This window comes from Bos indicus x Bos taurus, chromosome 27 (genome assembly GCF_003369695.1).
Source record: "Bos indicus x Bos taurus breed Angus x Brahman F1 hybrid chromosome 27, Bos_hybrid_MaternalHap_v2.0, whole genome shotgun sequence".
NCBI classification, from domain to species: domain Eukaryota; kingdom Metazoa; phylum Chordata; class Mammalia; order Artiodactyla; family Bovidae; genus Bos; species Bos indicus x Bos taurus.
The window spans coordinates 25,741,167-25,767,994 of NC_040102.1; the positions used below are offsets into that span (position 1 = coordinate 25,741,167).

At 41.8% G+C, this 26,828-nt stretch overlaps 1 protein-coding gene across 1 annotated transcript; it reads right to left on the reverse strand.

The window, feature by feature from the left end:
• SARAF (store-operated calcium entry associated regulatory factor) lies at positions 1-25,150 on the reverse strand. The gene is made up of 6 exons (XM_027530107.1): positions 24,826-25,150; positions 12,163-12,341; positions 8,286-8,703; positions 6,302-6,431; positions 2,028-2,179; positions 1-815 (listed from the first exon to the last, which is right to left on the reverse strand). The coding sequence occupies exons 1-6, from the start codon at positions 24,926-24,928 to the stop codon at positions 790-792; spliced, it is 1,008 nt and encodes a 335-aa protein (XP_027385908.1). The 5' UTR covers positions 24,929-25,150; the 3' UTR covers positions 1-789.
• Between the last annotated feature and the right edge of the window lie 1,678 nt (positions 25,151-26,828).

Here is a 26,828-nt window from a genome sequence, read left to right on the forward strand (position 1 = left end):
TTTGTTTTTACTTTTTCTGTCATTTTAATGTAAGATTGAAAGAGACTGCTACACAACATTTGAGATTCCACAGAAAACTGCATGCTTCTGCTATTAGAAAACTTTGAAGCACTTGAACTTTCCTTCTTTAAAAAATGAATATGGAGGTTTCAGGCATTTTTGTCAGCAGAGTCATTCATGACAACCTTCTAGATAGTTATTTTCTACCTTTTCCTTAAAAAAAAAAAACGTAATTCTCATCTACCAGAACCCCACCCACCACTGACAGATTCAAAGCTCCTGAGCTCAGAAGTGATCAAAACATACAGGAAAGTATAATTAGCAGTCCAAAGCTTGGTTTAAATGTTTGGAGAACAGCAAACACTCAATAAGACATACCACACAGCTTGTTATCATTTCTATGATATAATGAATCAACTACTAAGACCACCTAAAACTGAAATTTCTGACTCAGCGTCTACTGGTATAAAGCCTTCGCTCTTATTCTTACGGCATCACAGGTTTTAGAAATTACACGATACATTCCTAGCATTTCACAGGAGTCATCACTTTCAAATATAACACACATCTGCGTGTTACACAAACATACAGTTGTCTACAGAAGCGTTCTGTCATATGTCAATTCTTAGCCTCAAATAACAGAATACAGAAAGCCATACAGGACAAAACACCACAGAACTTTTGCATATTCCCTTTCCCCAGCTGTTAGGAGGGAGCACGTTTTATAAGAGAAAGTGATGAAACATCAGAACTTCTGCGTCCAGTGTTTGACCCCAACTTTTAACTTTCTTATCGTCTTCTGGTTCCACCATATCCTAGAAGGAGAAGAGCAAATTTCATATTAGTTTTCTTAAATGCACTAGAACTGCTTATAAAATGACAACAATAATACACATTTACTGTCAGCAAATGAGTAAGAGACATGAGGGGAGAAGAGAAGCAGGCTGTGGTCCAGGGCTGTGCAGGACACAGAGCATCCGCCCTGGCCCCCAGCAGCCCTTCCAGTCCTGCCATCAGCATCATGGTTGCTGGGAATAACTTTTAATCAGGAAACCAAAGATGTGTTCTCTGGGGTCGAGTCTCAAAGTCTAAGCCAAACAGCAGAGAGGCCCCTGAGGCCTAGGTCAGGCCCTGCTGCCTCTCCTGACTCCAGTGGTAAACAGAAGCAACCTGGGGGAGGGTTGTGGACTTCTGATGGTAAATGTCAGTCAACACGCACACGCGCACGCACACACACACACTAACACGTTACAAGACCACGAGTGTCTCCATCTGTTCTCATCCTTTTTCAGACTGTCCTGTAAGTTATTTGCTAATGTTTATGATTTTCTTCATGTAAGAATAAAAATTTCTTTCTAGTTGATATATATTGTTTCTTACAATTCTTGTTTCTGCAGAGAATGAGTTTTCTATTCTCCTAATTTCAAGAATTATTCACTGTTCTGTAACTTCTACCCTCTACTAAGAGAAGAAAAACCCAACCCATAGCAATCTACTACTGCTTCATCATCCACTACCCCCATTCTCTGCTAATTAGCTGGATGCTTAACCCCAACTAATTTTTATATATATCTCATCTCTGCTTCTTTACAGAATTTCCTCTTAGCAACTGCAATAAACATATTTTTGACAATAATGTAAATTGAAGAATGGCTCAATACATTTTTATTAAGCTTTAATTAATTGAAATGTTCAGCCTTCTACCTAGAAAATTCCCACTTTAGAGCTTAAAGGACCCCTAGAGATTTAACAGAATTAAACATAGATGAATACCAATGTTCAGGTTTAACTTAAACCCTGACTAGCAGTAGAAGTGAGTCTCTAAACCAAATTCTTGTTTGAGTTTTAAAGAAGAGAAGTGGAAGGAAAGAATGAATCTGAATTGTATTTTTATCTCAATTAATTATGCAATTAATATTTCTGGCAGGTATACCACATAAACCATAACTGCTAAATATATAATCATCGTAAGGTCCAAATTACTTCTGTACTCTACTGAACAGGAACTTACTGATTTTTGCTCTCACCTGATGCTGTTCTGGTTCTTGGCTCTGAGCCTGAACATGCTGAAGAGCTTCCGGGGCCTCCCCGAAGCGGTGAGTAAGCCCGGCTATTCCACGTGCTGGTGTATGACGGAGGATAGGACGGGTACCACGAGTCTGAAAAGGGGGTTGCTGCTCTGAAAAGAAAAAAGCAGGGCAGGCATTTTCCTTGTGACTGTGATTTTTAAATCCCTTCCTGTTCCTAAACTATCAGGAAACAATTTTTATCGAGTACTTTTTTCCACAGTGATTCTGGTACATGAGGATTTGTTGTCGTTATTTAGTCGATAAGTTGTGTTCAACTCTTTGGTAAAAAATCTGCCTGCAATGCAGCAGAGTCCGGTTCGACTCCTGGGTCAGGAAGATCCTCTGGAGAAGGGATAGGCTACCCACTCCAGTGTTCTGGCCTGGAGAATTCCATGTACTATATATAGTCCATGGGGTCGCAAAGAGTTGGACACGACTGAGCAACTTTCACTTTTCACTTTTTCACTTTGCGACCCCATGGACTGCAGTCCTCCAGGCCCCTCTGTCCGTGGGATTCTCCAGGCAAGAATACTGGAGTGGGTTGCCATTCCCTCCTCCAGGGGATGTTCCCAACCCAGGATCGAACCCATGTCTCCTGCTTTGGAAGGGGGATACCTTATCACTGAGCCACCAGGGAAGCCCACCATATGAGGATTAACATGAAATAAATACTGTTTCATATTTCTGCCCTTGTTATGGTCCTTGCTATGAAGGAAGAAAATGACGCAAATAAAGGCTCCTTTCTGAATTCACACTCAAATACACTATAAACTTAAACTACAGTTAACACTGAAGACATTAAAAAAATGGGTCCCCAGCTCTTTTGACCCTTGCTTCTATCATTCTTCAACTAACCAGAATGCCAGCTGTGCCCCAAATGCTGCATTCTTTCCTGCCTTCTCAGATGTCAACATCTTTCTCCTATCTCAAATCTGTAAGCATGACATGGGAAAGAAAACAAGACATATAACACTGATCGAAGAAGAGACAGCATTCCTTCCCCACCCCCAGAGAATCTGATTTAACAGGGTAATGTCATCAGAATTTACTTCCTTAACAAATCCAGTCAAATTTACAAGACAAAGAAGCCTCTAAAGAAAGGCAGAATGTGGTCCACTGGAGAAGGGAATGGCAAACCACTTCAGTATTCTTGCCTTGAGAACCCCATGAACAGTATGAAAAGGCAGAACGATACGTCACTGAAAGAGGAACTCCCCGGGTCGGTAGGTGCCCAAATTGCTACTGGAGATCAGTGGAGAAATAACTCCAGAAAAAATGAAGGGATGGAGACAAAGCAAAAACAATACCCAGCTGTGGATGTGACTGGTGACAGAAGCAAGGTCCGATGCTGTAAACAGCAATATTGCATAGGAACCTGGAATGTTAGGTCCACGAATCAAGGCAAATTGGAAGTGGTCAAACAGGAGATGGCAAGAGTGAACGTCGACATTCTAAGAATCAGCGAACTAAAATGAACCGGAATGGGCGAATTTAACTCAGATGACCATTATATCTACTACTGCGGGCAGGAATCCCTTAGAAGAAATGGAGTAGCCATCATGGTCAACAAGAGTCCGAAATGCAGTACTTGAATGCAAACTCAAAAACAACAGAATGATCTCTGTTCGTTTCCAAGGCAAACCATTCAATATCACAGTAATCCAAGTCTATGCCCCAACCAGTAATGCTGAAAAAGCTGAAGTTGAACGGTTCTATGAAGACCTACAAGACCGTTTAGAATTAACACCCAAAAACGATGTCCTTTTCATTACAGGTGACAAATGCAAAAGTAGGAAGTCAAGAAACACGTCGGGTAACAGGCAAATTTGGCCTTGGAATACAGAATGAAGCAGGGCAAAGGCTAATAGTTTTGCCAAGAGAACACACTGGTTATAGCAAACACCCTCTTCCAACAACACAAGAGAAGACTCTATACTTGGACATCACCAGATGGTCAACACCGAAATCAGATTGATTATATTCTCTGCAGCCAAAGATGGAAAAGCTCTATACAGTCAGCAAAAACAAGACCAGGAGCTGACTGTGGCTCAGATCATGAACTCCTTATTGCCAAATTCAGACTTAAATTGAATAAAGTAGGAAAAAACACTAGACCACTCAGGTGTGACCTAAATCAAATTCCTTATGATTATACACTGAAAGTGAGAAATAGATTTAAGGGACTAGATCTGATAGATAGAGTGCCTGATGAACTATGGACTGAGGTTTGTGACATTGTACAGGAGACAGGGATCAAGACCATCCCCATGGAAAAGAAATGCAAAAAAGCAAAATGGCTGTCTGGGGAGGCCTTACAAATAGCTGTGAAAAGAAGAGAAGTGAAAAGCAAAGGAGAAAGGAAAGATATAAGCATCTGAATGCAGACTTCCAAAGAATAGCAAGGAGAAATAAGAAAGCCTTCTTCAGCGATCAATGCAAAGAAATAGAGGAAAACAACAGAATGGGAAAGACTAGGGATCTCTTCAAGAAAATTAGAGATACCAAGGGAACATTTCATGCAAAGATGGACTCGACAAAGGACAGAAATGGTAGAGCCCTAACAGAAGCACAAGATATTAAGAAGAGGTGGCAAGAATACACAGAAGAACTGTACATAAAAGATCTTCACGACCAAGATAATCACGATGGTGTGATCACTCACCTAGAGCCAGGCATCCTGGAATGTGAAGTCAAGTGGGCCTTAGAAAGCATCACTATGAACAAAGCTAGTGGAGGTGATGGAATTCCAGTTGAGCTATTTCAAATCCTGAAAGATGATGCTGTGAAAGTGCTGCACTCAATATGCCAGCAAATTTGGAAAACTCAGCAGTGGCCACAGGACTGGAAAAGGTCAGTTTTCATTCCAGTCCCAAAGAAAGGCAATCCCAAAGAATGTTCAAACTACCACACAATTGCACTCATCTCACACGCTAGTAAAGTAATGCTCAAAATTCTCCAAGCCAGGCTTCAGCCATATGTGAACTGTGAACTTCCAGATGTTCAAGCTGGTTTTAGAAAAGGCAGAGGAACCAGAGATCAAATTGCCAACATCCACTGGGTCATCGAAAAGGCAAGAGAGTTCCAGAAAAACATTTATTTCTGCTTTATTGACTATGCCAAAGCCTTTGACTCTGTGGATCAAAATAAACTGTGGAAAATTCTTCAAGAGATCGGAATACCAGACCACCTGACCTGCCTCTTGAGAAATCTGTATGCAGGTCAGGAAGCAACAGTTAGAACTGGACATGGAACAACAGACTGGTTCCAAATAGGAAAAGGAGTACGTCAAGGCTGTATATTGTCACCCTGCTTATTTAACTTCTATGTAGAGTACATCATGAGAAACACTGGGCTGGAGGAAGCACAAGCTGGAATCAAGATTGCCGGGACAAATATCAATAACCTCAGATATGCTGACACCACCCTTATGGCAGAAAGTGAAGAGGAGCTAAAAAGCCTCTTGATGAAAGTGAAAGAGGAGAGTGAAAAAGTTGGCTTAAAGCTCAATATTCAGAAAACGAAGATCATGGCATCTGGTCCCCTCACTTCTTGGCAAATAGATGGGGAAACAGTGGAAACAGTGTCTGACTTTATTTTGGGGGGCTCCAAAATCACTGCAGATAGTGACTGCAGCCATGAAATTAAAAGATGCTTACTCCTTGGAAGGAAAGTTATAACCAACCTAGATAGCATATTCAAAAGCAGAGACATTACTTGCCAACAAAGGTCCGTCTAGCCAAGGCTATGGTTTTTCCAGTGATCATGTATGGATGTAAGAGTTGGACTGTGAAGAAAGCTGAGCGCCGAAGAACTGATTCTTTTGAACTATGGTATTGGAGAAGACAATCTTGAGAGTCCCTTGGACTGCAAGGATATCCAACCAGTCCATTCTGAAGGAGATCAGTCCTGGGTGTTCATTGGAAGGACTGATGTTAAAGCTGAAACTCCAATACTTTGGCCACCTCATGTGAAGAGTTGACTCATTAGAAAAGACTCTGATGCTGGGAGGGATTGGGGGCAGGAGGAGAAGTGGACGCCAGAGGATGAGATGGCTGGATGGATCACCGACTCGATGAACATGAGTTTGGGTGAATCCGGGAGTTGGTGATGGACAGGGAGGCCTGGCGTGCTGCAATTCATGGGGTCGCAAAGAGTCAGACACGACTGAGCGACTGATCTGAACTGAAAGAAAGGCTGAATTAAAGAGCGGATAAGATAAATGCAAAGCCTACCTGTTGCTGCCAAACAAATATCCTAATATCCCTCCGGTGCCCAAGCCAGTCCAGAACCCAGGTCCTGAATGTTCATGTCCTTGTTGTCCAGTGAAAGCACTGCCAAAACCGGCAGTTGCACCATGCGGTCCTGGAAATAAAAATGATTTCTTATGTATCCTCTCTTAAACAAATCATCGCCTGCAAAACTAAAGGTAAAATACAACATTTCAATTGCTTCAGCTGGATGATTTAATAATACTTTGGTCTCAACTTATAAACAAGTTATATTCAAAAAATGTACTCATAAAACATTGTTATAACTAAGGAGTGCCTCACTTTCCCACATACATGGAGGAGGAGAGATGTGTTTTAGGACAGTGGAAGGTAGTTTCTTCCTGAAAGGTCACATCCGCCCTGCTCCAGATTAGTTACTGGAAGACGACCACACGTGTCAGAGTAACTTCCCTTCTACCTTGTGGGCGTCTCCAGGAGCGCCAGGTGAGAACTGTACCTGAGTGTCTAGTGGAGGAATCCAAGTGGAGGGTATTTGTTAGTAGGGAAGTCAGGTCTTAAAAGAGACCCAAAAAATATCTTCTGTTCAGAGGAAGGTTTTCTTAAACTGCTGTATGATATCTGTAAAAGAAGGCACTAACCCTATGTGTACAGCTCTTACAGCTAATCCTACGTGTTTGCATACACTACCCATGCGTGTAACCAATCCCCACGTCAGTAAAACCTTTCCAGCTCCCAGAGCCTCCCTCATGACAACTCCCACGTCAGAGAAAAGCCGACTCTGACTTCTTTCACTACACTTCGGTTTTACCCTGTCTTGAACTTTTTATAAATCATACAGAGATATTCTTCTGTGTCTGCTATATATTATGTCCATGAGAGTCGACCTTCACCACTGCATGTATCAATTTTGTTTTTTCTAAATTTTTCTACAGTATTCTAATGCGTAAGAAAAAAAAAACAATTTGTCTTATCCTAATGTTGTTACAGACTTTCTGTTTCTAGTTTTTGGCTGCTGCGAATAAACTGCCTTGAGCATTCCCGTGCACATCTTTCTGTGCACACATGTGTGCATTTCTCTCAGGTGTGCATCTCGGAATGAAACTCCTGGGTCACTGGGTGACATGTGTCTGGTCTCAACAGATACTGACAGTTTTCCATAGTGCTTTATCATCTCAACCTCTTCCAGCAAGTTCCAGTTAACTACAGACTTGCCATTACTTGGTAGTCTGCCCTTTTAATGTCAGCCATTATGATTAAATGGTGGTTAACTGAGAACTCAGGTTTTAATCTGCATTTTCCTGAAGATGAATGATGCTAAGAACCTTTTCAAATTTTTACTGGACATCTGGACATCTTCTTTTACTATAGTAATTTTTTAAAAGAGGAGCTGTTCCAATCTTTTGTCCACTAAAAAATTCAGTTGTCTTTTTCTCTGATTTATGGGAGTTCTTTATTGTAGACACACATCCTTTGTTGGAAATACGTTTTACAAATACCTTCTCCCAGTCTCTGGCTTGCCTTTTCACTCTCTCAAAGTTGTTTTTAGATGACTAGACATTCTTAATTTAAATTAATCTAGTTTATCCATCTTTTCTTTTTTGCTGGCATTTTTTGTACTCAAAGACATTTTTGCCTAGCGTGACAAATATTTTCCTATGTTTCCTTCTGGAAACTAACTGTTGTACGTACCTTTTATGTTGAACTCTGTAATATTTAATGAATAAAATTTTGTGTATGGAATGAAACAGAGTTTAAGGTTATTACCAAATCTAATAAGTCTGACTAGATAATTTATAATTTAATCACACATCCTTAAAATAGTAATCACAAGTGACTTAAATGAGAAAACCGAAGCGGTAAAAGAAGTCAAAAGTAAAAAATAAGAAGACGAATCTGTTTTGGTGAGCATTTTTCTACTTCAGAAACCCGCACAGGATTCACTGCCTGACTCCTACCTTACTTACTGCCATTGCCTAGGGAAACATACCTGTGAACTCAGACTTGAAGCCTGCAGGAGGAGGCCCGGCCGAGCTGCTGAATCTCTGGTAACGATGGGAATACGGAGGATCCTCAGAATATGGTGGAGGTGACTCGTGACCATCACTGAGGAAGAATTTATAAACTCCAAAGGCAACAGCAAGCAGCAGCACGATGGTGACCACCCCACCAAGGCTAGAAGACTCTGGGGAGTACAGCTTACCATCATAGTGGGAGAATGAGTTAAAGCCATGCTCTTTTCCAGACTCGCTCAGTTTCTTCAGGCCAAGTTCCGTGTAATCTAACTGATACTCCAAGCCACAGGAACCTCTAAGTACATACTGGTCTTCAGAGGATTCATAGCCTTCGCAGCTCACCACAGTTTTTCCAAATTTGTATGCGACATCTAAATCAGTCTTACATTCCCACTGTAAAGAAAAAGTAGAAATGGGTTATTAGAATCATAAGATTTTTTTTTCACTCAATATACATTATTTGAGCTGTACGAGTAAGCGAAAGTCTCAGTCGTGTCCGACTCTGAGACCCCATGGACTTCTCCATGGACCCCATGGAATTCTCTGGGTGAGAATACTGGCGTGAGTAGCCTTTCCGTTCTTCAGGAGATCTTCCCAACCCAGAGATCGAACTCAGGTCTCCCGCATTGCAGGTGGATTCTTTACCAGCTGAGTCACAAGTGAAGCCCAAGAACACTGGAGCGGGTAGCCTATACCTTCTCCAGCAGATCTTCCCAACCCAGGAATCAAACTGGGGTCTCCTGCATTGCAGGCGGATTCTTTACCAACTGAGCTACCAGGGAAGCCAGACAACAAAATGAAGCGGGAGAATAATTAACAAAATTCAGAATGAGTATTTCTGTGCTGGGGGAGGGCAAACCAGGGGCTTCAAAGATATTGGTGATGTTCACGATATACTGAAGCTAGGTGGTGGGTACAGGACTGCTCATTTATTCCTTATTTCTTAAATACAGATGTGAAGAATTCTTTTGTACATATTAAGCCTTCCCTAATTTACAAATTTTAAGCAAATTTTTTTAAATGTCGACTTTTTAATCACTGTTGCTGAAGAAGTTTTCTTTAAAAATAGAGGTTTTTTTAAACATTAAGGTTCAATAATTAGCATCATATACGAGTATCTGGTAGCTCCATACAGCATTAGAAATAGTATATAACCTTCAGAGAAAAACTTTCCATACAAATTCTATAAAAACCATGCACTACCATTCCCAAGCTCCAATCCAAGAAGCAATTGCTTAAAGCTTTTTCTAAAGATACTTAGAAAAACGCAAAAAGAATCTATGCTAGCCTCAAAAATTTCCAGCTTAAAAAAAAAAGTCCAGGCCTAGTTTGAATTTTGTAACTATTTCCAGCTAAAAGCTTCTCTAACAACTTTTTTTAAAAGGTACGCTAAAATAGATATGACTGGTTCTGTTGCTTCTCTTTTTTAGGACAGTATCTTCCTCTCTCAAACTTCAGATACATTGTGACAGCTTTATTCATATATAATTCACATACTATACATTCACCCATTTCATTGGATTGTAGTTTATTCACAGAGCTGTGCAGCTATCACCACAACCAATTTTGGAATAGTCTCATCACCCCCAAAAGAAATCTCATCTCCATGAGCAGTCAGTCACTCCATTTCCCCACAACTTTCGGCAACCGCCCATCTGGCTGCAAGGACTCCCCTACTCTGAGCATTTCACAGAAATGGAAACATACACTGTGTATCCCACGTGCCTGGCTTCTTTCACTCGACAGAATGTTTTTAAGGTTCACACATGTAGCATGAATCAGCACTTCATTCCTTTTTGTGGCTCAAAAATACTCCATCCTATGGAAATACCACACTTTGTTTCTTCGTTCATCACCGATGGGCATCTGGGCTGTTTCTACTTTCTGGCTTTTGTGAATAATGCTGCGGCAAACATTTCGTACATTTCTGTGTGGACGCACGTTTCCAGTTCTCTTGGGTGAACACCTAGGCGTGGAATGACTGGGGCATACAGTAACTCTAGGTTTTAAACTTTGGAGAAACCGCCAGTGTTTCAGAGTAGCTATACCAATTCACATGCCCAACAACAGTGTATGAGTCTCACATCCTCACTGACATTTGTTATCATGTCTTTTTGATGGCAGGCATCCTGTTGGGTATGAACTGGTGTTTTATTGAGGTTTTAACTTCTATTTCCCTGACAGCTAATGATGTGGAACATTTTTTTTCATATGTTTATTGACCATCTATATATCTTCTTTAGAGAAATGTCTACTTAAATGCCTTAATCCACTTTTAAATTTGGTTATCTGTCTTCTGAGTTGTAACAGTTCTTCACATGCTCTGGACACAAGTTCCCAATCAGATATATGACTGCAAAAGCTTTCTCCTTTTGCATACATCCTTTTCACTTTCTGGAAGACTAAAAATTTTTAATTTAGATAATATAATATATAATTTTTCTATTGTACTGTTGTTGCTACCACTATTCCATTTTTTAAATAATTTTATTTGGAGGAAGATTTAAAAGCTTGTTGATTTAGGTAAATAAGACAAACTCAATCTCTATTGGTATTTCATGTTAATTGTCATTTCCTTAATATCATATACTAAAAGTGGCTTTTAATTATTATATTTAAACTCTGAGAGTTAAACAAGGCTCTCTCCTGCTACTAAACATAAGTCAATGTATGATGGCCTCTAGATTTCTTTGCTCTGCCATTTACTCCCTTCTCCATCTCTTCAGCTCTAAAAATCTTATCATTCCTTACTAACACAGTACATCATAGATTTCCTCTTGAAGTCTTTCACAACCCCCACAACAACACATGACTTTACAATGCTTTGCTGGCACCTAGATGTAATGTGAGCGCTTGTCTCATCTTTTCTACTAGGAAGAGAGCTCGGGGGTTGTGACTCCATCATTCATTTTTGTATTATACTATTTAATATACATTTAGTGAATGACTTTACTGATAGTATCTTTTTTCCATCAAGACTGAAAAGTAATACAAAAATAATTTCAGCTTTAACCTGAAGATTCCATGGTTCAGTGAGCAAGACTATAAAAAAGTATTGTGAAGCAAGTATCACCAAGCAAATAAGAACCCTCTCCCTGAATTGCATAAACTTGGCTAAAGATTATATCAAATAAGACTATCACTCTGACGGAACAGTAAACTGTCAACACAAGTTTCTTGCCAGATGACCAACCATCTTATGTCCTTCTGAAAGCAGATAGGATACAAAGGAGAATCTAGTAGTATTGATTTAAACTGAATTCAGTTAATAAAGTCTATTCCATTTCTAAAGGACAGTAAATTTTGGAACTTCAAGGAGATGGTCGAGCCTAAGAGCAAAATACCTGAGACTTAAAGACAATAAACAAAGCCCAGTGAAATGTTTTCATTCAGAAGCAACCATCCTCAGTTCAAAAACAACTTTAAAAAAATTAAAAATTTGAAGCATAATAGCGACACATGTAACCACACTACTTACCATGTACAATGCCTTAATAATCACTGTTATTTTTTAAGAGTAGGTTGGTATTCTTTGAGGAATGACAGAAAAGTAACAACCAGAAGAAATCATCCCCCTACCCTCCAAGTATATGAAAAGTTTTAAGAACTTACTAATGACTTAGAAAAAAGTTATGGCATAAAAATTACAATGATTATTTCCAGGCTTTAAAAGCAGTTCATGTCTTTTGTAGAAGCTTTCTTCCAGAGAATGGATGACTGATTTATATTTATATATTTTAGTGTAACCTTAGATTTTTCTATATGTGCTTCCCAAAAATACTGAACAACATCTCAATAAATAGTTTTATGAAAAAAATTCAATTTAGACTGGCATCGACATAAGAGTATTACCTGTACATCGTAACCATCCCAGCCTCTGTTCTGACACTGTATGACTTTAGGGGTGTAAGAGTCGCATCCAGCTGTACCTCCCACGCATTTCAACTGTGGGATGGGCTCCAACCTCCGGGAAGTGGTATAGCGGTCATAGTAGAGGGTGAGCGCTTTTATGTCCCGCAACAGTATTCTGTCTGAAACAGTAAGGACACAGATAAACAGATGGTAAAGATCTTGTTCTATAAAAGATTCATTCTAGTCAAACTCCTGTGGTGGGAAATACTTTCAAAAGTCAGTCTTTCCTGCCTTTTGAGGATGACCACGGAAGAGTAGACGAAGGAGTTTCCCAAATCCCAAAGCCATCACAACATCCTTCAGGTCTTTCGCACAAAATTCAGAAAGTCACACCTCTGAGGCCTCCCTTCATTTCAGGATGCATGCCCCCGAAACAGCTTCTCTATCGTAAGTTCTACATAAGTTTTGCAAATCAGAGGCAAAAGTACATTACCCTGAAATAATGTACTACAGTAGTACAGTAATTGTTCTACTGTATGACAACATCGACGGTTAATTTAAAAAGCAAAAATTGTACACGAATGCTCCTGGCGCATATTTAATGACTTGAATGTCTGTCAACAGGTAAATGGTTTAATACAATTTTGGCCAAGTCCCAAAATCTACAGCAGTTAAAATGAGTGAACTAGAATACATGTATCACAATAGAAACAGTAAAACATCTCAAGCAAAATGTACGTTGTAGAATGTTTAGCAGGATAGCTTTACATCCTTGAAAACTGGCAACACAGCACTACTTACTGTTAAAGTCTATATATGTATATAATAATATATGAAAACCACATGCTGCTGCTGCTGCTGCTAAGTCGCTTCAGTCGTGTCCGACTCTGTGCGACCCCATAGATGGCAGCCCACCAGGCTCCCCCATCCCTGGTATTCTCCAGGCAAGAACACTGGAGTGGGTTGCCATTTCCTTCTCCAATGCATGAAAGGAAAAGTGAAAGTGAAGCTCAGTCACAGCCCACCAGGCTTCTCCGTCCATGGGATTTTCCAGGCAAGAGTACTGGAGTGGGTGCCATTGCCTTCTCCAATGAAAACCACATAGGAATGACTAAATAGCAGAGTATCTCTGAGGAGAGAGGGAGATAAGAGACTTCAGCTCTCTATCTCTAATGTTTTATTACTTTGCAGTTGGGAAGAAACTTGCTGCAAATACAGTAAAATGTGAAGATTCAATAAAACTGGCTGGTGAGGATATGGGATTTTCCTAGTATACTTCTGTGCATTTAAATATTTTAAATATTTCAAAATTTTAAAAGGTTAGAAACAGTTACATTATCTTACAAATTAAAAATCACACTGATAAAGCAGTTTAAAAAGAAGACGTCAAAACAAGGAAATTAAGTCCAGCATTGATGTACATAAATTAGTAGTGTTACTGGAAAATGAAAAATCTTCCTACTTATCATCCTCGGATTATGATGTAAGAGACTGTGGACTGGTTCACTCAACATCCATTTTTCCCTCAAACTGGTACTAACTTCTTACAAAGCTAAAAGACTCCTAAAACCTCTTAAAGCTACAGTTTCTGAAAGTGATCTTGGTTCTGTCAACCGGGGGAACTCAAGCAAGAGTCCCGGAGAAGGGCAGAGCTTCACCTCAGACCACGCTCTGGCTAGCAGACGGGCACGGGCCTCAGGGTTTTTCTGACGCTGTCCACTGCCTCATAATTAGCTTTGTGGATGCCAGGAGGCTTGATGGAAGCCACCTATTGTTCACTGCTACAGATGAAGCTGCTGCTGCTGCTGCTAAGTCACTTCAGTCGTGTCCAACTCTGTGCGACCCCATAGACGGCAGCCCACCAGGCTCCCCCGTCCCTGGGATTCTCCAGGCAAGAACACTGGAGTGGGTTGCCATTTCCTTCTCCAATGCATGAAAGTGAAAAGTGAAAGTGAAGTCGCTCAGTCGTGTCCGACTCTTAGCGACCCCGTGGACTGCAGCCTACCAGGCTCCTCTGTCCTTGGGATTTTCCAGGCAAGAGTACTGGAGTGGGGTGCCATTGCCTTCTCCGACAGATGAAGCAGGCATCACTTTCTACCATTTTGTTAGCACCCAATTCCCTATAATCAACCTGTCAAATTAGCAGAATGTGCTGCCTCTCAAATGCCACCGAAAGTACAATAAACAAATTGTCTTGATGATGTGAATAAACAAGGTGAAGAAAAACAGAAAAGGAGATGGCAACAGAATTCTGGAAGGTGAAAGCAGACTAGTGAAAGTGAAAGTCGCTCAGTGGTGCCCAATTCTTTGTGACCCCCATGGACTATAATATACAGTCCATGGAATTCTCCAGGCCAGAATACTGGAGTGGGTAGCCTTTCCCAAGTCTCCCGCATTGCAGGCAGATTCTCTACCAGCTGAGCCAAAAGGGAAGCCCAAGAATACTGGAGTGGGTAGTCTATCCCTTCTCCAGTGGATCTTCTCAACCCAGGAATTGAACTGGGGTCTCCTGCATTGCAGGTGGATTCTTTACCAATTGAGCTATGAGGGAAGCCCTGGACTAGTAGTTAGTCCTAAAGTGAAAGTGAAAGTGAAGTCGCTCAGTTGTGTCCGACTCTTTGTGACCCCATGGACTGTAACCTACCAGGCTCCTCCCTCCATGGGATTCTCCAGGCAAGAGTATTGGAGTGGGGTGTCATTCCCTTCTCCAGGGGATCTTCCAGGGATCGAACCCGCCTCTTCCACATTCCAGGCAGGCACTTTAACCTCTGAGCCACCAGGGTCCTAAGTATAAGCCAAATGCCAAACCAGCAGGAGAGAAAACGGAGAACCAACCTGACGCACATAATGGAATCCTTAAAGGAACAGGAAATGGCAGCTCTTGAATAGCAGTCTATGGAAACTTGAGACGAAGCTACATCCCTAGATCAGCTCCCCAGCTCATACATAGTTGTGAAATATATATATGTATTTTATAGTTTTTTAAAGTCTAAAAGTAACTCATTTTCCCTTTAAAATGAGAGATCCACTCTTCCTCCAACTTTATATTTCTATGATAACCAAAACTAGCAACCTGGCAAGTAGCTTCTTGATCACACAAACAGATACATGTACAGAGGCTGTTTTGATTCTTGTTTATTTTTATATAATTGAATCATACAGTGCACATGAGTCTTCCCATGATTTTCCACCTAATCATAGATATTCCCTGACATCAGCAAATACATATCCTATTTATACTTATTTACCAAAAAAAATTAATAAATTAGAAAGCAGAGACATTACTTTGCCAACAAAGGTCCATCTAGTCAAGGCTATGGTTTTTCCTGTGGTCATGTATGGCTGTGAGAGTTGGACTGTGAAGAAGGCTGAGCGCTGAAGAATTGATGCTTTTGAACTGTGGTGTTGGAGAAGACTCTTGAGAGTCCCTTGGACTGCAAGGAGATCCAACCAGTACATTCTAAAGGAGATCAGTCCTGGGAGTTCATTGGAAGGACTGATGCTGAGGCTGAAACTCCAATACTTTGGCCACTTCATGAGAAGAGTTGACTCATTGGAAAAGACTCTGATGCTGGGATGGATTGTGGGCAGGAGGAGAAGGGGACAACAGAGATGAGATGGCTGGATGGCATCACTGACTCGATGGATGTGAGTCTGAGTGAACTCTGGGAGTTGGTGATGGACAGGGAGGCCTGGCGTGCTGCGATTCATGGGGTCGCAAAGAGTCAGACATGACTGAGCGACTGAACTGAACTGAGACTTATTGGCCATATTCTGTTAACAAAACAAAACTAAAAATCATATAAAATAATAACATATAAAACAATAGTAAAAAGACAGCCAAAAACCAGTAACAAAGAAAGGAAAACTGGACTAAAGCTAACAAAATTTATGTAATCAAACCTATATGGTGGTTTAGTCACTAAGTCGTGTCCCACTCTTTGTGACCCCATGGCTATAGCCCACCAGGCTCCTCTGTCCATGGGATTCTCCAGGCCAGAATACTGGAGTGGATTGCCATTCCCTTCTCCAGAGGATCTCCCCACCCAGAGAGCGAACATGGGTCTCTTGCATTGCAGGCAGATTCTTTACCAATTGAGCCACCAGAGAAGCCCCAATTAAACCTGTTAAGCCTATAGTAACACTATCACAGGATTAGGAAAATTGATCATCCTGAGCACAACATATAAAAATTAATCCCTGACAGTTAAACAATCACCATAAAACATATAACCAATTAAAATACTGGAAGAAAGCACAACAGAATATGTTTATGATCCTGGGATTAGAAAGATCTTAAGACACCAAAAGTAAGACGGACCAGCAAGACAGTGACTGTACTTGGCAAATCATGTTCAATCTATAAAAACCCAAGAATCCATAATAATACTCAAAGAGAAAGCCAAAAACTCATTTGTCTATACTTAAAGTGAGTACCAATCAATCACCTCCTTAACTTGAAAACTAGTAATTAAAGATTTTAAATTAAATGTTTATCCTGACTCTCTAGCCAGAACTATAATCTGAAACAATAGATAATCTCAACTTTACTGAAGAATATCAGTTAATAAAAGCAGAGGGAATAGAAAAATCATCATTTTACAACCCACTAAAGAAACAGATTCCAATTCGGACTAACTAGTTTTAAAATCATTAAGCAAATGGATATTGGTATGGTGCCAAGTAACATTACACAAGTGCTTTCCAGTCACAAGAGGGGGAAATGTAACTTCACAAGGGAGAAACAGAACCACTGTAATCCTCTAGTCAAACTTAGCACTGCCAAAGGTAGAACAGATTGTATTACACCATCTCCAGTGATGTAACCTGCCCAAGTATTTAATACGAATCCAATCAATCCTTGGAACCTAGCACTCAGTTTACTAGCTAAAACAATGCCATGAGAAAACAGAATCTAGAAGGTAGGATATTCTGAAGAACAACTGGCCCAATCCCTTCAGCAAAGCAGGGGCATGGAAAAAAAGAGACCCTTCCACATTTTCAAAAGACTTAAGGGATAATTCAATCATATGCGATGCATGGTCCTAGACTGGGCCCAGGTTTGAACAAACTAGCTTAGACATTTTAGGGACAACTGTGGTATCTGAATATGGAATAAGTAATCAGTTGATATTAAGAAATTAGGCTTAATTTTGTTAGATGTAATGTTAGTTTTGGAGAAGGCAATGGCATCCCACTCCAGTACTCTTGCCTGGAGAATCCCAGGGATGGGGGAGCCTGGTGGGCTGCCGTCTCTGGGGTCATACAGAGTCAGACACGACTGAAGTGACTTAGGAAAATGTTAGTTTTACTATATAGGGAAAAGTTCATATAAAAAAGGTTTATACTGAAGGATTTACTTATGGCCTGTAATTGATATTAAAGTATTTCATCATTTTAAAAAAGAGAGGGTTGAAAGAAAACAGAGAAATAAGATTAATAATTTTCCATCAAAACTTAAAGATACTTCCCCCAGAATTCCTCCAGTAGATTGACAAGATCACTTAGTGTCAAGAGATTCAAGTAAAATGAGTATTTGACTTTTTCAATATGTACATGGAGAAAGACAAGGAGAAGAAAGAAGAAAACAGCTTCTGAATAATCATCAAACACTGTCTGTCATGTTTGGTACAGAGAATAGAAAAAATAACATTTTATTTAGAGCTGTTGAACCTACAAAATCCAAGAGAACTTCCCAAAAGACAACTCTGTTATATTAGGAGAATTTGACAAGACGGTTGGATATTTTGTCAGATAACCAAAAGGCCAAAGCTCTTCTTATAACTGTAATGTCTAATTACAGATGAAAATTTAAAGCCTTTCTCAAATTACTGACAAATTACTATATTTTTATATGACAAATTACATATATATACTATACATATATATATAATTACTATATACATTCATAAAATATCTAGAAACAAACTTAAGGTCAATATGTGATCTATATAAGAAAATATATATATAAATAAAACCTAAATAAATTTAAGGCACTTCCAACTGGGCTTCCTTGGAACTAGAAAGAAATTATGTTAAAGGCTTTTGGAAAATTAATGTCTATAAATAGCCAAAAAATTTTCTGAAAAATACTTTGCTTAAATAAGCTAAAAGGATAGACTACACAGCACAAGGAAATACAGTCATTATTTTGTAACAACTTTAAATGGAAAACAATCTAAAAAAAAATACCAAACATATGTGGACACCTAAAACAAACATTGTCAGTCAATACATCAATAAAAAAAAAAAAGAAGGCATTGCTTTACTAGGTGATAAAGCTTACTATAAACTTAAAATAATCAAAATAACAGTAACAGAAATAGACTAGTGAATTGTGAAACAAAAGAAAGTCTAGAAATAAATCCAGATAAATGTGGAAAGTCAATACAAGATAAAGTGGGCTTTTTAATTTAGTAGAAAAAGGATGCCTTCTTTAATAAATGTTTTGTCATAACTGACTATACAATTAGAATAAAACCCACCTACAGAAAGAGAAATAGAAATTTTCACTCAATCGTGTCTGATTCTTTGTGATCCCATGGACTGTAGCCCACCAGGCTCTTTGTCTATGGAAATCTCCAGGCAAGGATACCAGAGTGGGTTGCCATTCCCTTCTCCAGGGGATCTTTCTGACCCAGGGACTGAACCCAGGTCTCCTACACTGCAAGCAGACTCTACCATTTGAGCCATCAGGGAAGCCCCAGAATAAAATCCACCTAAGACTATACAAAAACTTAATTCCACGTGAGCCAAAGATCTAAATTTCTCAGAATTACACTAAAATAAAATATTGTATATTAAACCCATACTGCTGCTACAGCTGCTGCTGCTGCAGCTGCTGCTAAGTTGCTTCAGTCGTGTCCGACTCTGTGCGACCCCATAGACGGCAGCCCACCAGGCTCCCCCGTCCCTGGGATTCTCCAGGCAAGAACACTGGAGTGGGTTGCCATTTCCTTCTCCAATGTATGAAAGTGAAAAGTGAACGTGAAGTCGCTCAGTCGTGTCCGACTCTTAGCGACCCCATGGACTGCAGCCTACCAGGCTCCTCCATCCACGGGATTTTCCAAGCAAGAGTACTGGAGTGGGGTGCCACTGCCTTCTCCACAGGCGGCACTAGTGGTTTAAAAAAAAAAAGAAAAGAAAGAAAAAAACTATCCTGCCAATTCAGATGTAAGAGAAGCAGCAGGTTCGATCCCTAGGTTGGGAGGATCCCCTGGAGGAGGGCACGGCAACCCACTCCAGCATTCTTGCCTGGAAAATCCCCATGAACAGAGGAGCCTGGCCAGCTGCAGTCCATAGCGTGGCACAGAGTTGACACGACTGAAGCAACTTAGCATGCACACGCATACCTATGGGTTTTCATTACCATAACTCCACAGCATCTTTCCTCCTAGAGATCCTAAACGTTGCTACGTTTTGTGTCCCCCAAAATTTGTATGGGAAGCCCTAATCCCCAACAGATGGCATTTGGAGACAGGGCCTTTGAGGGGCAATTAGTTTTATATGAGGTCATGAGTATTGAGCCCCAGTGATGGGATCGGTGCCCTTGTAAGAATAGGAAGAGACCAGGGCTCCCCCATCTCCCCACCCCCGCTCTGTAATGTGAGAACAAGACAGCCATCTGCAGAGCAGGAAGAGGGGCTTCAATTCAGTTCATTTCAGACGATGAGTCGTGTCCAGCTCTTTGCGACCCCATGAATTTCAGCATGCCAGGCCTCCCTGTCCACCACCAACTCCCGGAGTTCACTCAGACTCATGTCCGTTGAGTCAGTGATGCCATTCAGCCATCTAATCCTCTGTCATCCCCTTCTCCTCCTGCCCCAATCTCTCCCAGCATCAGAGTCTTTTCCAATGAGTCAACTCTTCATATCAGGTGGCCAAAGTACTGGAGTTTCAGCTTTAGCATCATTCCTTCCAAAGAAATCCCAGGGCTGATCTCCTTCAGAATGGACTGGTTGGATCTCCTTGCAGTCCAAGGGACTCTCAGGAGTCTTCTCCAACGCCACAGTTCAAAAGCATCATTTCTTCGGCACTCCGCCTTCTTCACAGTGCAACTCTCACATCCATACATGACCACTGGAAAAACCATAGCCTTGACTAGACGAACCTTTGTTGGCAAAGTAATGTCTCTGCTTTTTAATATGCTATCTAGGTTGGTCATAACTTTCCTTCCAAGGAGTAAGCGTCTTTTAATTTCATGGCTAGTCACCATCTGCAGTGATTTTGGAGCCCAGAAAAATAAAGTCTGACACTGTTTCCACTGTTTCCCCATCTATTTCCCATGAAGTGATGGGACCAGATGCCATGATCTTCGTTTTCTGAATGTTGAGCTTTAAGCCAACTTTTTCACTCTCCTCTTTCACTTTCATCAAGAGGCTTTTTAGTTCCTCTTCACTTTCTGTCATAAGGGTGGTGTCATCTGCATATCTGAAGTTATTGATATTTCTCCGGCAATCTTGATTCCAGCTTGTGCTTCATCCAGTCCAGCGTTTCTCAGGATGTACTCTGCATAGAAGTTAAATAAGCAGGGTGACAATATATAACCTTGACGTACTCCTTTTCCTATTTGGAACCAGTCTGTTGTTCCATGTCCAGTTCTAACTGTTGCTTCCTGACCTGCATACAGATTTCTCAAGAGGCAGGTCAGGTGGTCTGGTATTCCCATCTCTTTCAGAATTTGCCTGATCCACAGAGTCAAAGGCTTTGGCATAGTCAATAAAGCAGAAATAGATGTTTTTCTGGAACTCTCTTGCTTTTTCCATGATCCAACAGATGTTGGCAATTTGATCTCTGGTTCCTTCACCAGACACCAAATATGCTGGCACCTTGATCTTGGACTCCTCAGCCTCCAGAAATTGAGGAATAAATGCTGCTCCCAGTCTATGTTATTTTGTTACAGAAGCTTGAAATAAGACAAGGTCTAAGAACAAAATGCTCACAACCTTACTCCACATCAGTCAAGGGTCACACAGAGTTCCCTGAAATCCAGACTCACAAATCGAAATTTACTCATAGGAGGTCTCAAGCTTAAGATGAACAAAACCAAACTCCCTCAAACCTGATTCTCCCACAATCCCCCATATCAGGAAATGGTAATTCCGTCCTTCTAGCCACTCAGACCAAAAACCATTAAGTCATCTTTGTCTTTTCTCTTCCTTCCACCCCTATGTCTAATCCAGCAGAATTATCTTGTCATTTCTACATTTAAAACAAGTGAGAAGCCAACCACTCTCATCAACTACTGCTTCTCCCCTGGCCCAAACCATCACCTTTCTTGAAATTTCACTGGCCTCCCAGCTTCCCCCACGCCCTCACCCGCTATGGTTTTCCAAGGAGCAGGCAGAATGAGCCTCTAAAATACAGGTCATATTAGATATATATGTAAGTTCACACACACACATATACACACACATGTGTGTGGTGTGTGCTTAGTTGCTCAGTTGTGTCCTATTCTTTGTGATCCCATGGATTGTAGCCTGCCAGGCTCCTCTGTTCATGGGGATTCTCCAGGTAAGAATACTGAAGTGGATTGCCATGCCCTCCCCTCCAGGGGATCTTCCCAACCTAGCGATGGAACCTAGGTCTTCCACATTGCAGGAAGATTCTTTATCATCTGAGACACCAGGAAGCCCATGAATAATGGAGTGGGTAGCCTAACCCTTCTCCAAGGGTTCCTCCTGATACAACTAGATAGAATAGAGTAGAATAAAATAAAACACAGGTCATAGCACACCCGTCCATTCAGATTTCTCATCAATTATCACCTTAAATGTGATTTCATCCCTGACTAATGTATATTTTCAAACTCCCTGCTTCTACCTACACACTCTGTCCTCCTTATCCTATTTTTATCAACGTCCACACCACTGTTCAGGCTTCCCTGGTGGCGCTAGTGGTAAAGAACCTGTCTGCCAATGCAGGAGATCCAAGTTCGATGCCTTGGGTCAGGAAGTAGCAACCCACTCCGGTATTCTTGTCTGGAAAATTCCACGGACAGAGGAACCTGGGAATCCACAGTCCACGGGGTTGCAGAGTCAGACACGACTGAGCAACTGAGTACACATACACATTCCACTACTTACAACACTTTTTCTTACCTGATTTGTTTATTGTCTATTTGTCAACAGATGTAAACTCCTTCAGGGCAAAACACTGTTTATTCACTGCTATGTATCCAACACCCAGAAGAATAACAAATACAATGTAGCCCAATAAAGAATTTTTTAAAATTTTAGGTATTCTCTTTAGAACGGGTACAATTTTTCTTTTCTGGGCACATTATTACTTTGTGTTAGCTAAGGACAAAATGCATGCATGCAAAGTCAAACAAAAGACAAACAGTTCCTCAAAAGAGAGTGAAGGCCAAGTAGTTAAGACTGTTTACTCTGAAAATATTTCAGTGCCTTTTGTTCCAGAACAATAGTTTTATAGAGCAGGCAGACTAAGAGCTACCAGGAAGCAGTTCACCATTGATTTAAATTTGGTTCCTTTTTTTCATTCCCTTGACTCATCTGTAAACCTCACTTCTTTATTTAAGAAAGGATTGAAGGTTCAACTAATTAATGTTTTAATCCAGTTTATAAATTATAATTCTGATCAAAGTCTCCTATCTATATAAAACTTTCTAGAAATACATAGGTAAAATGTACATTTAAATCCAACTTGACTTTCTAGTAAAACATCAACATCAAAGGAGTAATCAAAGTCAAGTATTTACAAATAACATCTTCTCTTTTTAGCATTTAAAAATAGAAATAAGAAGCTAAAAAAATAAATCTGTTGCTTAGGTTCAAAAACAGTCATTTCCCATCATCAAATCACTACTGCAATACTGGTACACTTTCCATGCTTTAACATCTTTACTCTGCAAAGCATAAGTGATATGTTCATTGTTTGAAAATCATTTTTTACATCACTCCAATTTAACAGCATGCATCACTTACTAATTGGAAAAACTGTCTGTCTGTATATATCAGATCAGATCTGATCAGTCGCTCAGTCATGTCTGACTCTTTGTGACCCCATGAATCACAGCACGCCAGGCCTCCCTGTCCATCACCAACTCCCGGAGTTCACTCAGACTCATGTCCATCGAGTCAGTGATGCCATCCAGCCATCTCATCCTCTGTCGTCCCCTTCTCCTCTTGCCCCCAATCCCTCCCAGCATCAGAGTCTTTTCCAATGAGTCAACTCTTCGCATGAGGTGGCCAAAGTACTGGAGTTTCAGATTTAGCATCATTCCTTCCAAAGAAATCCCAGGGCTGATCTCCTTCAGAAAGGACTGGTTGGATCTTGCAGTCCAAGGGACTCTCAGGAGTCTTCTCCAACACCACAGTTCAAAAGCATCATTTCTTCCGCGCTCAGCCTTCTTCACAGTGCAACTTTCACATCCATACATGACCACTGGAAAAACCATAGCCTTGACTAGATGGACTTTTGTTGGCAAAGTAATGTCTCTGCTTTTTAATATGCTATCTAGGTTGGTCATAACTTTCCTTCCAAGGAGTAAGCGTCTTTTAATTTCATGGCTGCAGTCACCACCTGCAGTGATTTTGGAGCCCAGAAAAATAAAGTCAGACACTGTTTCCACTGTTTCCCCATCTATTTCCCATGAAGTGATGGGACTGTATATATACACACATACATATTAATTATATGGGATATTACCATTCCCATAAAATGTCGTTAGAAAATTCTAATAACACAGTGATATAAAACAACTTTTTCTTAAAAATCACTTATTATGTATCATCACCAAAATAATGTATATTTTTTTTAATTCAATGAGAAAAGCTATGTAACGCAATGGACTTCACTGTAATAGTCAGAAGCAGCAGCATGAGTTGTCCTCACATATATAGTACAGTCTACGTCTCTGCTAACCTTGAGAGCCCCCTGGACAGCAAGGAGATCAAACCAGTCCATCCTAAAGGAAATCAACCCTGAATATTCACCGGAAGGACTGATGCTGAAGCTTCAATACTCTGGTCATCTGAAGCAAAGAATCGACTCAACGAAAACGACCCTGATACTGGGAAAGACTGAAGGCAGGAGGAGAAGGGGCAACAGAGGATGAGCTGGTTGGATGCAACATCGACTCAATGGACATGAGCTTGAGTAAACTCCGGGAGATGGAAGAACAGGGAAGCCTGGCGTGCTTCAGTCCATGGGTTCGCAAAGAGTCAGACACTACTGAGCGACTGAACAACAACAACAACAATCTACCTCGAAGGTTTGCGGCCTGTCCACTAAGTGTGACTCAGACACTGCGGGTGCTGTGGCAACCGCCAGGTATAGCAACAGGCAGCCAAGACAAGAGCCAGCGACGACGACGTCAGACAGTCGACAACAAAGCAGGACGCGCAGGCGAGGGTCGAGCTTGCCAGCCAGACTCGGGGGACAAGGGCTGGCCGAGAAAGAAGGTGGGCCAATTCCGGGAGTCCAAGGAGGAGAGAAGGGAATGGTAACCACGCCAGGATCGACCCGTCCCGCCCCCTCCCCACAGTCCACCCGTCCGGGAGGACGTCGGGGAAGCGCAAGCAGGACAGGCAGGAGGACGGAAAGGAGAAACTACGGCAGAAGGGCTCAAGGGGCGGCGAGCGAAGATGGTCCTCCGCTGGCTGAAGGCAGCGGGAAAGGGGGAGTGTGAGCGGCACTCACCGCGCTCGTCCCAGCACTGGGCTGTGCCCACGACCAGCAGGAGCAAAAGGAGGCTGGACGGAGCGCAGCGTCCGGCCGCTGCCGGCCCGCCGGCCGCCGCCATGGCGCTAGACGAAGATGGCGCGCGGCAGCCGGGCACTCGCGGCCCAGAACTGGGGCTGCAGGTGTCTACGCGCCGCTGCGCACTGAAGCCGGTGGCTCGGGCCGCCGAGAAAGGCAGATCTGCCGCAGAGCCGCTGCCGCAGGAACAGCCCGTGCGCCACTCTGACGTCACTGCCGCTGCGCCGCGTGTGAGGACCCGAGTGGCCGCCGCTGTGAGCGAGGCGCCGCCGTAGGGGCGGAGCCAAGGGCGGGCGCACAGGCTGTGAGCCGGGATGACAGCCTGCCACCTGAGGGTTTAGCGCAAAGGTGCTGTGGTTGAAGAATGAAACCATTATTAGGCAAAGTCTTTGGGTTCTGCTATGCTTAGTCGCTCAGTCGTGTCCGACTCTTTTCGAGTCTGTTTTGACTGTAGCCTGCCAGGTTTCTCTGTCCGTGGGGATTCTTCAAGCAAGAATACTGGAGTGGGTTGCCGTGCCCTCCTCCAGGGGATCTTCCCAACCCAGGGATCAAACCCAGGTCTCCCGCATTACAGGCGGATTCTTTTCCGTCTGAGCCACCAGGGAAGCCCAAGAATACTGGAGTGGGTAGCTTATCCCTTCTCCAGGAGATCTTCCCTATCCGGGAATGGAACCCGAGACTCCTGCATGGCAGGCAGATTCTTTTACCAGCTGAGCTACTAGGGAAGCCCCAGGCAAAGTCTAACTGTCGTCAATTATGTATTTATAAAACCTCAATAACCTTCCCGACAGACATTACTGTGCCTTACTCAACTTTATATCTTCAGCCCCTAGCATGATATCTGGCACAAGATTTGTGTTCCATTAACTGTGGAAAATTCTGAAACAGATGGGAATACCAGACCACCTGACCTGCCTCTTGAGAAATCTGTATGCAGGTCAGGAAGCAACAGTTAGAACTGGACATGGAACAACAGACTGGTTCCAAATAGGAAAAGGAGTACGTCAAGGCTGTATATTGTCACCCTGCTTATTTAACTTCTATGCAGAGTACATCCTGAGAAACGCTGGGCTGGAAGAAGCACAAGCTGGAATCAAGATTGCTGGCAGAAATATCAATAACTTCAGATATGCAGATGACACCACCCTTATGGCAGAAAGTGAAGAACTAAAAAGCCTCTTGATGAAAGTGAAAGAGGAGAGTGAAAGTTGGCTTAAAGCTCAACATTCAGAAAACGAAGATCATGGCATCTGGTCCCATCACTTCATGGCAAATAGATGGGGAAACAGTGGTTGACTTTATTTTTCTGGGCTCCAAAATCACTGCAGTTGGTGATTGCAGCCATGAAATTAAAAGAAGCTTACTCCTTGGAAGGAAAATTATGACCAACCTAGATAGCATATTCAAAAGCAGAGACATTACTTTGCCAACAAAAGTCCATCTAGTCAAGGCTATGGTTTTTCCAGTGGTCATGTATAGATGTGAGAGTTGGACGGTGAAGAAAGCTGAGCGCTGAAGAATTGATGATTTTGAACTGTGGTGTTGGAGAAGACCCTTCAGAGTCCCTTGGACTGCAAGGAGATCCAACCAGTCCACCCTAAAGGAGATCAGTCCTGGGTGTTCATTGGAAGGACTGATGCTAAAGCTGAAACTCCAATACTTTGGCCACCTGATGCGAAGAGCTGACTCACTGGAAAAGATTCTGATGTTGGGAGGGATTGGGGGCAGGAGGAGAAGGGGACGACAGAGGATGAGACGGCTGGATGGCATCACCAACTCGATGGACATGAGTCTGAGTGAACTCCGGGAGTTGGTGATGGACAGGGAGGCCTGGGGTGCTGCGATTCATGGGGTCCCAAAGAGTCAGACACGACTGAGCCACTGAACTGAAGTGTTAGTCGCACAGTCCAACTCTTTGCGACACCATTCAGTTCAGTTCAGTT

Bases quoted from the DNA above. Each gene is read 5' to 3' on its own strand.
- SARAF (XM_027530107.1), bottom strand. From the start codon at position 24,928: ATGGCGGCGGCCGGCGGGCCGGCAGCGGCCGGACGCTGCGCTCCGTCC. The intron at 12,342-24,825 runs GTGAGTGCCGCT...TTACTGTTTCAG, and splicing joins CCAGTGCTGGGACGAGCGCG to ACAGAATACTGTTGCGGGAC. The intron at 8,704-12,162 runs GTAATACTCTTA...TTTTCTTTACAG, and splicing joins GGGATGGTTACGATGTACAG to TGGGAATGTAAGACTGATTT.